Genomic DNA, 13926 nt, shown 5'->3' with positions numbered 1-13926 from the left:
ATTTCTATGGAAGATGTGTGTCTAAACCCCTAGACTGTTTTGGAAATCTCCGCCATAAAATCCATATCCTGACGTGCTTACAGTGTAATCAACAAGTAAAGCTAAAACTTATTCTGAATCTATCAATGAGAGAGATTCAAATAGTTGGCAAGAACCCAATGCATTTGCATTGATTTGAATCTTCAGGTTGTACATTTCAGCATGAATTTCTTATTGAATAGATTTACAACCTTTCTAGCACCATTCACTTTATTAATAATTACATATTGTAAATAGTTTGATAAGATTCTCAAATTGCCTGTTTTTAATATTTGTAACATGCTGTACCAGCATTCTACAAGTTTTATTAAGCCATTAGGCATACTTTATAAACACTTGATTGTTCCTTTTTAGTAACTGATAGACAAATGTAATATATGGAATGTTACCATGAGAGCAAGTCAAAATTTTTCAAAACTCAAAATTGTGTGTAAAAAAAAAAAAAAAAAAAAAAAAAAAGAGCCAAATTTTAGAATATCAAATGAGAGGTCAGCGTTATTGTGAAAATGGTCACAACATTTTTTAAATAGATCCATTTTACCGACTTTAATTACCGTGTTTATTATCACAAAATGATATACTTATTTGAATTGTCTCTTTACTATAGCATCAATGTGCCCTAAACCATCAGTATCTGAGGGCGTCACAATCTCCCCATTTAAAAATGAATACAAGGTTGGGGAAACCATCCAGCTACGCTGCCCAGCTGGCTTCATTGTCACTGGTGAAAAGCAGTACACTTGTAGGAAAGAGGTATCATGGACACCTCCTATATTGAGATCACTTACCTGTGAAAAAGGTTAGTACCCCAGTTCTGCCTGTGACTAGTATATTTTCATTTCAGATAACAGGGTGGGATCAATAACTTTTTTAACAGTGTAACTCAGATCAGATTTAACTAACTGTGGAGCATTGCATGATGTGTGGCAAATTTTAAAGCCAGAAAGGATCATTCTAATCATCCAGTCTGACCTCCTGCATAACCAGGCCATAGAATTTCATACGGTTATTCCTACATCGAGTTCATACTTATGACTGAGTTATAACCTATCACTTGTTAGCAGTGAAGTTGTTAGGCTGCAGATGGACTTTTTTTCTTCAACTGTACCTACTAGGCATTGTGAAAGCTAGGAGATGGTGGTATTTATGTTTGATGCAAAGGAAATGTAGAACTGGATGTCACCTGCATGGTGCTGAAACCTCAGCTTGTGTTATCTTACCAGCTCTCCCCGTAGCTTCATATAGATCAATTCGCCCTTGTGAGACTGTGCACATGCAGGCTTTGGAGATGAAGGAACAGTTGTCCATAATGGCCCTCTGCTTTTGATGAGAGGAAGCACCTGAGCCATTTTGGGGTTCACCCTTGCAGCTTTTTGGAGGAAGTACAGGCATATGTGGCGATCACCCATATCAAATGCCACAAAGACATGCTTCCACTGCTTCTGTGGACAAGAGGAGATCATCCACCACAGCAACGCATTCTTTAAATACCATGCCTTGCCCTGAAGCCTGACTGAGAGGAGTACAGGTTACTGGCAGCTGACACCGTTTTGGCTACCTTTTCCATTAGCTTGCTTGTAAAGGGAGATTAGAGACTGGGCCGTAGCTTACAAGGTCTCCAGCACCATGCAATACTTTCATTAGTATTGTCTGACCTATTTCATATATTATGGTGTGTGGTACTCCCCTAATCCTCACCCATCCCCAGAAGTGTTCTTATGGAGCTTGCCTAGTCTGGAAAGCAAACGTGCTATGAAGCTGATTGCTTACTGTCTGGTTCACCATTCTCTGCTGCACATTATGTTTTGTCTCTCTGGCTACACCAGACTGCTCATCATTTTCTTTACATGCAGCAACTTTTCTTCTCAGCCAGGCAAATTCCTTTGCCAGGTGCTTAGTGCTCTCCAACAGGGTTGTGTTACTGAATTTTATTTCACGCCATTTTGCTCTTCCGATCTCTTCAAGGGCACTTGTCTATTTTCTTAAACAGGGAACGTCATCACCACTGACCCTGTTGTAAGGATATGTTCTTTTACATCTAACCCAGATCCTTGCAGGCTGAGGAGCCTTGAACTTCTTAATATTTAATGTGGGTGGTATTTCATGTGACATCTAATATTTAGAAGTGCATTTTTTTAAAGGAGAAGAAATAAGGCCTGTAATTATAGAAACATAGAAATGTAGGGCTGGAAGGGACCTCGAGAAGTCATCAAGTCCACCCCCTTGCTCTGAGGCAGGATCAAGTAAACCTAGACCATCGCTGACAGATGTTTGTCTAACCTGTTCTGAAAAACCTCCAATGATGGCAATTCCACAATCTCCTTTGGAAGCCAATTCCAGAACTTAACTACCCATATAGTTAGAAAGTTTTTCTTAATATCTAATCTAAGTCTCCCTTGCTGCAGATTAGCCCATTACTACTTGTCCTACCTCAGGAGGACATGGAGAGCAATTGATCACAGTCCTCTTCATAACAGCCGTTAACGTATTTGATAACTGTTATTATGTCCCCCCTCAGTCTTCTTTTCTCAAGACTAAACATGCCCAGTTCGTTAACCTTTCCTCATAGATTAGGTTTTCTAAACTTTTTATCATTTCTGTTGTACCCCTACGGACTCTCTCCAGTTTGTTCACATTTTTCCTGAAGCGCGGCACCCAAAATTGGACATAGAACTCCAGCGAAGGCCTCACCAGCACCAAGTAGAGTGGGACAATTACCTCCCGTATCTTACATATGACGCTCCTGTTAATACACCCCAGAATGATATTAACCTTTTTAACAACTGAATTTCCTTGTTGGCTCATATTCACTGTGTGATCCACTCTAAATCCAATATCCTTTTCCACTAGTACTACACCTCGCTACTTATTCTACATTTTGTAGTTGTGCATTTGTTTTTTTTCCAAACTTGTTTCCAATCAAGTTAAAGCCTTGAAAGTTAAGCCTAGCCCTGGCCCACATCCTGTTCTTGCAAAATGGTCTAAGAGTGAGCCACCCCAAATGGCAATTATGGAAGATGTCACATGGCAAGTTATATGGTTAACTGGAAGCCTGCCATGAATAATGGTTTCTTTCCATTCCAAAGGAACATCTGCACTTACTGTTGCTGTTGCCTGTGGCTTCAAAGAAGCTGTAGCAAAGGTTCTGAAAGTAAGCGGTTAAATGAACTGGATCTTTCCCTTTACTTTTCAGCTTCTTCCTCACATTTCTTGCTCTACAGTGTTCAGAAAAACAGGAGAAGACTATTGCACATACCTAGTTGTAGTTCTCAGACAGCAGAGCTGGCCCCAAAATTTCAACTTTTCCTGTCTGCGAGCTTCACCACGGTTAACTATCCCTTTGTCAAGACATGGCCTGAACATTTTGAAAAAATCCCATGAAACAAGCTTTCAAGACCTTCCCCAAGGTTAACCAACTTCCATCCATCGAGCTCACAGCACTACCAAGACAGACCATTGTAATGTGCTCTTTACCTTGGAATCTACTTAAGAACCCACTTGGAAGCATCTTGAACTCAGCAGAAATCTGCTGCCTACCTCTTCAGAAGTGCAGACTAGAGTAGATGCATGACACCTGCATTCTTTGAATTGAAATTGTTCCCAGACAACTTCTAGGTACAGCTCAAAGATTTTATCTTCTATAAAGACCTGAAGGCATGGCCATCTTGGGGACTGCCTATATCTTTTTATGCCAGCTGGGTTTCACTGGAATGCCCTTCCCTGTGTCTCTCCAGAGGGGAATTCTGGCATATGGGCAGCAGGGCGTTTTCAGTGGATAGCCTTTCATTTCAGAATTTGCTCTATCCTACAGTCCATCAGAGTCTGAGTCTGAGGATTTTTTGTGAGACGTGCTTGTTCACTCCAACTTTTGCTTTCTTTATCTGTTCAGTGGTGAGAGTGGTAGAGGCAGTTTGGTTTGTGCAAGTTGTTGGCAACAGTCATGCATGTTAATTTCTGTAATTCTCCAAAAATACCACAGTGATGAGAACAATGTAAATAAATATATTCAAAAATAACCGTAAGTCTTGTAAAATAAGCCAATAGATAATAACAGCAAGGGAAAATGGCACCACAATTTGGGTACTATTTCAGCTCAGGGGAAGACTCTTTTGGCTGAACTGACTTTGTGCTTTACAACTAGGTGTGGAAAAGCTCTTTTATGTTTTCTGTGTAGGTGCTGACTACAGAGCCCCCCCATGTCCCATCCCCTTCACCTTTCAACTTTTTGAAATTCTGTCCTTTGTGTGGCGTGATTTCTATTCACACTTGCATTGTTTTTTAAGATTGTTTTTAAATGTTGGAATTACACCTGGGTGTCCCTGCTAACTGAAGAACAATGTGTATCACCTCTTGTTATGGGAGGTCAGGCTAAATTAAAATAAACCCACTCTAGCTTTGACAGCAGATTTCTAGTTTCTGTTAATCTTTTTATTAGTTATTTCAGGGAGTAGCTTTGACGATACCGTCTTTCTTTTTCAGATGAGCAAACTAAAGCTAGAGGTAACTGCAGCCCAGGACAAAAACAGGTTGGATCTCAATGCGTTTGCATGTCTCCCGCACAGGATTGTAGGTAAGGTATATACAGTATTTGGATATAAAGCCACAGTCACTCTACGGTGGAGTGATTCATTGTGAACAAACAGGGAAAGTTAAAAATGAGAATAGCCATGGCATTCTTGCAGCCTGTTCCAGACCTTAGCAAAACAGCCACAAGACGGTGTCCAAAATACAGCCATTTTTATAGCCTATAAAATCCATGAGCTAGCAGCTGTTTTCCTGCAGATCATCAATGGCATCCGGCGGTCAGCATGCCACAATGCCATCTCCCACCATCTGGACCCGCAGGCTTCCCTTCTTCCCTCCCCCTCACCTAACTTCTTTCCAGCCACTGACTTCTAAGAGGTCAGACACCTAGCTTTCCTATTAGCCTGTGTTACCCATGTGGAGTCTCACCAGGTCTGGTTTTGATAGTTGCCATTGGGTCAGCTCTTTGGTTTTATGCCTCTTGTGTTTGGGACTTCTAGTGTATTCTGCCCCACACTCACCTGATGAAGGCCTCAGACTCCAGGGAAGTCCTGGGTTGTGCCACATTTGAAGTCAGCAGCCAGACTTGCTGAACTCCTGTGAATTTTTGCAGGGATAAGTGAAGGGTCTTCTGGTGATTGATTTTCTTTTTTTTCCAAACCAGTTTGCCCCATTTTCCTATGGTCAATTATATGAATACAATACCTGTATTCCTTCTGGATTTTCCCAAACATATTTGGTGTGAATTGACATGGCTCCCCTGAGGTCTGGGGAGATGTACTGATTTGCAGCAGCTGAGAAACTGGCCCAGTGATGATGGCTCACTTCTGCCAGACTGATTAATTTGAGTGTAACTAATTATCCAGTTTGGCTTATTCTAACTGGCTAAAAAAAACAGCAACCACCTCGAACTTTGTTAGACAGATGTGTTTGGTCACAGGAGTTTTTTTACTTACTGGCCCTTTTATAAACTACTCTGATGCCACATTTGTTTGCATTTGGAGGAAATCACTTGTGCTGCCATCCCAGATATAAATAACTGTGGGCTTGTTAAGCCATCTGTAGGAAGAGAGGACAAACAGGAACAGGGAGCCTCTACCAGCTCCAAAGAGGAATCACAAATCAGGGAATGATGGTGTGGAGAGCAAGCCACTTTAGAAAAGAAATGGGGAAAAAATGGATTCCCCTGAACTCTAGACCTAAACTTTAATTTTTGGAACATCACCATACCACAAAAAGCATAGAAGAGCACCAGGCTTAAAGTAAGCCAAGAACACTGCTGGTTTAGATTTAGAAAGAAATGCTGTCTGTTTACACAACATCAGCTGTCCAGGCCCCTGAGGCACCAAGGGAACAAATTGTTATCTTGAAGAATTTTTAGCATCTAATTATTTGCAAGCTAGAATAAGGATGTCTGTGTGGTGGACTGGCATGGAGACACTTGAGAGAGGAAGGATTGACCAGTGTTAGAGCCATGGAAGACCATGGGTTCAATTCCTGCTTTGCCACAGATGTCTTGTGTGATCTTGGGCCAAGACTCTCTGTGCCTCAGTTTCCCATCTGTAAAATGGGGAGACTAGCACTTCCCTACCTCACAGGAGTGTTGTTGGGAGTAACTACATCAAAGACTGTGATGTGCTCGGATACTTTGGGATAGGGGGCTGTATAAGTACCTAAGATAGACATGCAGCTGTTTGTTATAATGATGGCCCTGACTTAACTGCACAGTAGCAATGTCAATGTATTCTATGCTGCTGGAATATCTAGGGTTTGACGTATGCCTCCTTCATTTTCTCCAGCCTCCTGTAACATTTTTGTTTTTGTCTCTTGGCAGCCACTACTCTGAAGATGTCTGCGTACTACATGCAGTTTCTGAAAGTCCCTCTACAAAGCCCAGCTGTCAGTATTTAGCTGAAAAATGCCTTAACGAGCAGCCACTCCATTTCTTGCATTCTGGCCCCTGTCATGGTGACACCAACCTGAACTGGGCCATTGAAAGGGCAAAGCTTTCGACAAGTAGCTCAAAGAAAGAGCTCTGTGGATATGACACATGCTACGACTGGGAAATGTGTTCAGGTATGACTGTGCTTTATTGAGATCTTAAACTCTGAATAGAACATTTGACATCCACATCACTGCTCTGAGAGTGAGAGTCACAGTCATTCTGGTCCACATTCTAAGGTGTATCTGAGCTACTCCGAGTTGAGAAGAGCAGGGAGGCACAGGCAGCTTCCTGTCCCTGGCGTGAATTAGAGCAGACTCAGGTCTGTTCCTCAGCACTTCTCCCACTTGAAGGGAGTGTAGAGCTGACCACACCAGCTGTATGCCATTTGGGGAACCCCCAATCCAAAGGGACTCCCAAGCTGAGTCAGTTTTCTATCCCCTTTGTGCTGCCACAACAAAGGAAACAGATAGAGTAACAGGATCTGTTCCTGTGTGATTAAAGACTACAAGGCTCTGAATATTGCATACAGATGGGTCAAATGATTTGGAAACTGTACGTATTTATTATTTACATAGTACCTTGTATCCAAGCATCATGAAGGATCAATAAGGTAAGTCCCATAACACCCACAGGAGATCCAGCTGGTTACTCCAAAGCTAAATTTGGTCACTTTTATTTTCCTGCATCCCTAAACTAGGTATGAGCCCGGGTCTCCAGCAATAAAAGGTTAGCAAATTAACTCCTTTCCAGTGGTGGTCAGGTACACAGTGAAGGGTGCCATATAACCTAGACATTTAGGGCTTAATTAGGGTTACCATATTTTAATTGTTAAAAAGGAGGACACTCCATGGGGCCCCGGCCCCGGCCCAACTCCGCCCCCTCCCCTGCTTCCCGCGAATCAAATGTTCGCGGGAAGCCTGAAACAGGGAGGCAGCAGGTAAGCTGGGGCGGGGTGCGGCGCGGCTCAGTCCAGCCCCCCTGGCCGAGCGGCTCCCTTCGGCGGCCGGCCGGCCCAGGCCAAGAGGCTCTGGCCCCGGCGTCTCCCGCCCGGCTGGGCCCCCGGCCCCCGGCCAAGTGCCCGCACCCCGGCCGAGCACCGCGCCGGCCCCCGGCCAAGTGCCCGCACCCCCGGCCCAGCACCGCGCCGGCCCCACGCCCCCGACCCCAGCCCCTGCCGAGCACCGCGCCGGCCCCCGACCCCGCACCGCCGGGCCCTACCTCCCTATTTTCCCGGACATGTCCGGCTTTTTGGGATTTCCCCCCGGACGGGGATTTGAGGCCCAAAAAGCCGGACATGTCCGGGAAAATCCGGACGTATGGTAACCCTAGCTTAATTCTCTGTTCACTGCAACTTGTGTGGTCATTTAAGCCAGTGCAAAGTGGGAGTAAAACCATGCTGATTATTTTACACTCATTCTGCATTGTTGTGAATGGCTACTCAAGTTGCTGGGCAAAGAGAATCCTGCCCCTGGTTCTTGTCAATGAAAACATTTTTAACTACTGTGTATTTACTTTTAATCACTGTTTTTAAATGCAATGTTTATGGATATACTTCAGTACATCATAAAGACAGTGGGTGCCGTTCTATTGTCCCGGTGTAATCCAGAGTAACTGTCTTGGCTTTGCTTGCCTTATTCCATAATTTTGAGGTTTGGTAATCAATAGAGTTCTGTGGAACTAAGATCAGAATCTGGCTCAGTGTAATTTATGCTGATTGGGGGTGTGTGCGAACCTCAAACTGAGATCACCAAATTCATTTCCCATTGGTCACCAAACAGGGGTACAAGATGACCTACAGGAACTTGACCCTTTAAGGCAATTCATACCTGTAGCATTAATAATGGAAATTAAGCCACCAATATGATCCTCTGTTTGTTCTTATGATAACATAACCTCTAGTGTTGTGTTTCATGCCATGTAAGCAATATTATACAATCTTTCAGAATAGCTACATTAAATCACTGTACTACTGAGTAGCATAGGTTTAGGCAGCAATGTTTCTCTTAGTCATGACTGTATTGTTGTTTTACATAATGGCTTCTTAATGGTACAATTTAAAAATAACTTACTTGAAATCCGCGTTTATTAAGAGCTTTAATGAACAGAGTCAGAGTTTGTTGTGAAATCCCTATGAGGATTAGTGTACAAACATTATTGCAACAGAGAGTCCTGTGGCACCTTAAAGACTAACAGATGTATTGAAGCATTAGCTTTCGTGGATGAATACTCTGATGAAGTGGGCATTCACCCACGAAAGCTTATGCTCCAATACATCTGTTAGTCTTAAAGGTGCCACAGGACTCTCTGTTGCTTTTTACAGATCCAGACTAACATGGCTACCCCTCTGATACTAAACATTATTGCACAACTCTGCTATTTACTGAGTAATGAGGCGATAGTAGTAGTGATTTTCCAGTAAATTTGTGAAATGTTTGTTGGCTGACACAGCACACAGAGCAGCCTTGCCAGAAAAGGGATGGGTGGCAGCCACATTCATTCCTCCACTCGCTTTCGGAGACCGGGTGCTCCAGCTCCTTTTTGCAGGGTCAAAGAGCTGGAGTGGCATAAAGAAAAGAGGGGTAGCCGTGTTAGTCTGAATCTGTAAAAAGCAACAGAGGGTCCTGTGGCACCTTTAAGACTAACAGAAGCTAACTTCTGTTAGTCTTAAAGGTGCCACAGGACCCTCTGTTGCTTTATAAAGAAAAGAGACTCCAAAGCCCCATAACTGGCTAGGGGAGGGGAAGAACAGCTGGGAGGCTGCCTCCTGAGGACCCTCTTGCAAACCCCCGCCAAGGGGAAGTACTATAGGCCACATTGTGTGTGTCAGGGGTGAGGCTGTAGCACGCAGTTCTGCAGGGGTTCTAGGCATCACTGCAGCCCAGAGAGGCTGCTACAATTTAGACAGGCCCCCATGACTGTATAAGTTATTAAAGGCACCTCTTCACTCCTTCTCTTCACTCAGAGTAGCCCAAGGACAGAAGGGCACATAGGTGTCTTAAAGTTCCCATAGTACCCCTTACCCCCGGCCTATAAACTGTGTGCTGCACCTCTTAGAGGCCCAGCACAGAATGAGAGAGCGAAGAAGGGGGAGAAGGTTGGAAGAGAAACAAATTTAATCAAAAAGTGTTTGTTTCCACTGTAAGGGCTCAATAAATCCAAGGCAATGCTTAATTGGATTAAAAAAGCTGCCCCCTCTGCTCTTTATGCTATCCAGAATGCAAGGTTTTTTCTTTACTCCCTCTTCTTCATATTTCTTCCTTCTCTCTGCCCCCACCCAGATCTCTTCCCCTTCCCTCATCTCCCAGTACCCTCAACCTTTACTCACTGTTACTAAAGTTCCAGATTTTCAAAATTAAAAATCACATACATATTTACGTCTTCTCTGGAGAGTCACATGTCTCCGGATGAAGGAATGCAACTGTTCCGAAATCAGCTGGGAACTCTTCTCCCCATGTGAGAGATTTGAGGCTGCCCTTTCCAGTCTGACCACAAAATGGCAGTGTGTCGGTGAGAGTTTGGGGTCGGGTGAGGGAACAGAAATATCAGGGGGAACGAGAATTGTTGAGCCAAAATCTGGTCTCAATCCCACTGATGTAAATTAAGAGTAATTTCATTATTTGCGATGTAGTTACTTTGGATTTACAGTCTTGTAAAAGAAATTGGAGTCTGGTCCATAGGCTCTGACTCCGAGGGTGCTCCAGGGCTTGAGCACTCACTGGGGAAAACATAGTGGGTGCTCAGCACCCACTGGCAGCCCCGTGGATCAGCTCCTCCCCCTCCCCCCCAAACCCTCCCGCCCACTGGCAGGCCCCACCAATCACCAGCTCCCTCTCCCTCCCAGTGTCTCTTGCCCGCTGCTGAACAGCTGATTGTGGTGGCCGGGAGGCACTGTGGGGGAGGGAGGACGAGCGGGGGTAGGAAGAGGTGGGACGGGGGCTGAGCAGGGGCAGGAAGAAGCAGGGTGGGGGTGGGGGTTTGGGGGAAGGGGTGGAGTGGGGGCAGGGGTGGAGCGGGGTTCGAGCACCCCCTGGGAATTGGGGAAGTTGGTGCCTCTGGTCTGGTCCATTGTATCTTAGGGTATATCTACTTTGTAGTCATAGGTGTGAGTACAACTCGAATAACATACTTTAATCTAGCTAGTGTCTCTAAAAATAGTTGTGAGGACACAGCACCATGGGCTTCAGCATGGGCTGTACAAGCCTGCCCAGAACACTGGCCCCTCTACGTGCATTCCTAGCCCACACCACACTCTATGCCACCACATCTTCCCTGCTGCTTCTAGCCACACTAGCTAGATCAAAGCTTGGTTATGCCTACACAAGCTGCAATCACACCTCCGATTGCAGTGTAGATGTACCCATAGAGAAGCTGAACCTTAGAAATGCAGGGCCAGCCAAGAAGTGATTTATATAGTGAGGAAGATCGCCAAGCAAGGTTGAGGGTACTGGGAAATGAGGGAAGGAGAAGAGATCTGGGCAGGGGCAGAGAGAAGGAAGAAATATGAAGAAGATGGAGTAAAGAAGAAAACCTCACTTTCTGGATAGCATAAAGAGCAGAGGGGACAGCTTGTTTGTAAAAGAAGAATATTCAGTAAGACCACAGAAGCAAACTATGGAGAAGTCCTATGAGAACATGACAGCCCATCATTTCTTCACAATAAATTCATACAGAATAGGTTTGGCTGAACATCTCAAACTGATTTGGGTTAATAGGTTGGCTGTGGATAGGCACAAAAAACCCTCACTTTCCAGAGATAGATAGATACTCTGATATTCAAACCTTTTGTACTTAAACATTTCCAAACCAGTTTGGCTTGTCTATGCAGTAGAGACATTAAAACAGATTATTTTGGTTAAAATCCTTAAGAATGTATTATGTATTCATGATAGTGCAGCTCTCTCATTCCACTAGTTTTTGAATAGTAGCTGTAACTTAACCTTCATGATGGTGAGTGTTACCCACACATGTTCCAAGGAGCATTAAATAGACATAGGATGGAGGCCAGCTTTGGTATTCTTGAGGGTGAGCATTGGGAATCACTGCAGAGACAGAGGATATGTAAATAATATATAGAAACAAATAAAATGGGAATAAATGAAATTTACATTTTTAAGTGAGGAAAGGGAGAACTATTTTCTTAGATGGAAAATTTCTGGGGTAGAATGTCAGAAATTAGAAGATGTTCCTGTTAAAAATGAGTAATGAAATCACAGTCACTTGTATGCCAGTAGTGGAGAGCCTAGGATACATAAAAGAAGGTTTAATGAAATATGAGCAGACACAACAGAAGTTTTAAGCATCCATTTCACAGCATTGCTGCATTTGAAAGTAATTGGAAGCATACAGTCAACATAATGTCTATGTTCAAAACATCCATGGGCTGATAAAAACTGGCCAGACAAACAAATGGATCAGCGAGGTTGCCATTTTACTTGCTCTTGAATGGACCAATGTTGTGAAAATACATGCTTAAAACTTCTGTTGTGTCTATTCCCACTGCACTAATATCCAAGGCTGTCTGGAATTGTCATCTGTCAATCTGCAATTTCATTTTCTCTTTCTAGTTCTTTTAAATGTTGCCAGACTTTAAAATACACGCACACCTGCTGGTATTTGCAACTAAAGCTGAAACCTGTCTGTTCACAGATTCGCAGTCACAGTGCTTCTGCCTGGTACCCTACCAATGTCCAAAGGTTGAGAGCCAGCTTTATTGCATCCAAATGGAATCTACAAGTAGAAAAAGGACAGCCAGTCTCTGTGCACTGGGAGCAATGAAATGTGCCGGCATGAAAATAGAAGTACTGCATCAGGGGAACTGTTTGAATTAACATATTCGGGCCTTATGCAGCCAAAAATATACTTGGCCTTATGCTTCAGGCCATGCAACATAGGACAGCCTCTCCTGAGGAAAGATTGGCTGACTACCCAAATAAATCAAAACAGCAAAAAGCCCCAGAGCTCTGTGGCTGGGATTTACAGACATGCTCATAGGTTGATGAGGATCTCATGTAAATGAGCCCTCTACCTCCTACACCCTACTACGCCCAATGTTACCTTTGTCTCTCTCTCCACCTTGCATGCAATGCATGCACCCCTGTTGGGCTGCAAGAATTACTCCCATAGGCTGCAGTAAGATTCTTGTGTGGCTCCTGGAGAGAGGGATGGCAATTGTTGTATTATCTGTTCAAAATTACCTTGTGCTTTGGGACTGAGGGTCTTTCCTACTATCAACAGCTTTAGATAAGTGGTGGGGACAGGGATTCTGCCTCTTAACTCCTGTGATGCTGTTTGGGTTCTCTGCCCTAGTTTTTGGGACTCTCCCCTCCCCAATCCTGAGGGGATTTGTTGATGGTAGAGGGCTGTCTCCTCTGTCTCTGTCCCTGCCCGCCCAGTGCCCCTGTCTTCTCACTGGCTGAGCTCTATACTGGAGTTCTCAGACAGGAAGGGGACTCTGGGTGGCCCAGCACCTTTACTTTTCCTTTAACGATGGTCAGTCAAACAGAAAGACACTGCCCCCAGTGTTGAAGACCTTAAACAATGAAATGAGCAGTATACAGCACTTCCAGTTGCAGTCATTCCAAAATCCTGAATCAGGCCTCCCCAAAATCATGAGATTGGCTGAACAGTCAGGTATTTTTTTTAAATAAATGTGCAGTTCTCTTTATTTGCCTTCTGGGGTTTTTGTTTGTTCGATTGTTGTTTTATGTTTAGCCTCTAAGGTTCACAGCCTCAAGCTTTCCTTTCCACCCAAGAGATCTAGAAACTTACTTTCAAAACAGAAAGAGCTGAGTTTCTAACATAATCACCTGACACCGTGAGCTGAAGCTTTGAGAAAACCAACTAACATCATGAGACTTGCCAGTTCTCACCATTTTATGCAACTCTGATGCATCATGCAGTATGGCTCCTATATCTGGCCATTCGGCTGGTCTGAGTTCCAGACTTCATCCAGGAACAGAGGCATGTTTTAGTGAGCACTGAGGCTAAACATGGCATGGCAGTTTTGCATCCAAGGAGGCACTGGCTCCTAAGAGCAGGGGAGCTGTGGAACCTCAGCAGCCACTAACCCAGTAGTGGCTGCGTAGAACCCCAGGGGAAGGAAGGGAGGAATCCTATGCCAAAATAGACCAAAATATTTTGTTGTGGTGTTAAAATTTATAATAAAGGCAATTAAAAATAAATACTTACATATCTTGACCTCGTCTGTTTCCAGTTTGTCCGAGGTGTCTCCATAGTCTCAAGACTTTCCACAGATTTCCTATTATTACTAAGGCTGGTTGGCTCTGAGTGATCACAGATCCAGTGATCTTTTTTTAAAAGAGCTTTGTGCCTTTTTTCAGACTCCAGGGGGGCTTCTGCCCCTACCTCCTGGACTCTCTATAGGGGGTGAGGATCTGCTGCTGGTGTTTCTGTCTTTT

The 13926-nt window shown here is 44.0% G+C and overlaps 1 protein-coding gene across 1 annotated transcript in view; it reads left to right on the top strand.

The window, feature by feature from the left end:
- The window catches only part of C6 (complement C6), a 36018-nt gene extending 23682 nt beyond the window's left edge, over positions 1-12336 (top strand). The window contains exons 14-17 of the mRNA XM_065406812.1: positions 647-838; positions 4519-4609; positions 6398-6639; positions 12155-12336. Of these exons, the coding sequence (XP_065262884.1) occupies positions 647-838; positions 4519-4609; positions 6398-6639; positions 12155-12336 (707 nt within the window). The remainder of the gene's footprint in view (positions 1-646; positions 839-4518; positions 4610-6397; positions 6640-12154) is intronic.
- Positions 12337-13926: the final 1590 nt, after the last annotated feature.

This window comes from Emys orbicularis, chromosome 6 (genome assembly GCF_028017835.1).
Source record: "Emys orbicularis isolate rEmyOrb1 chromosome 6, rEmyOrb1.hap1, whole genome shotgun sequence".
In the NCBI taxonomy this organism is placed as follows: Eukaryota; Metazoa; Chordata; order Testudines; family Emydidae; genus Emys; species Emys orbicularis.
This window is presented reverse-complemented; position numbering and strand designations above follow the sequence as displayed.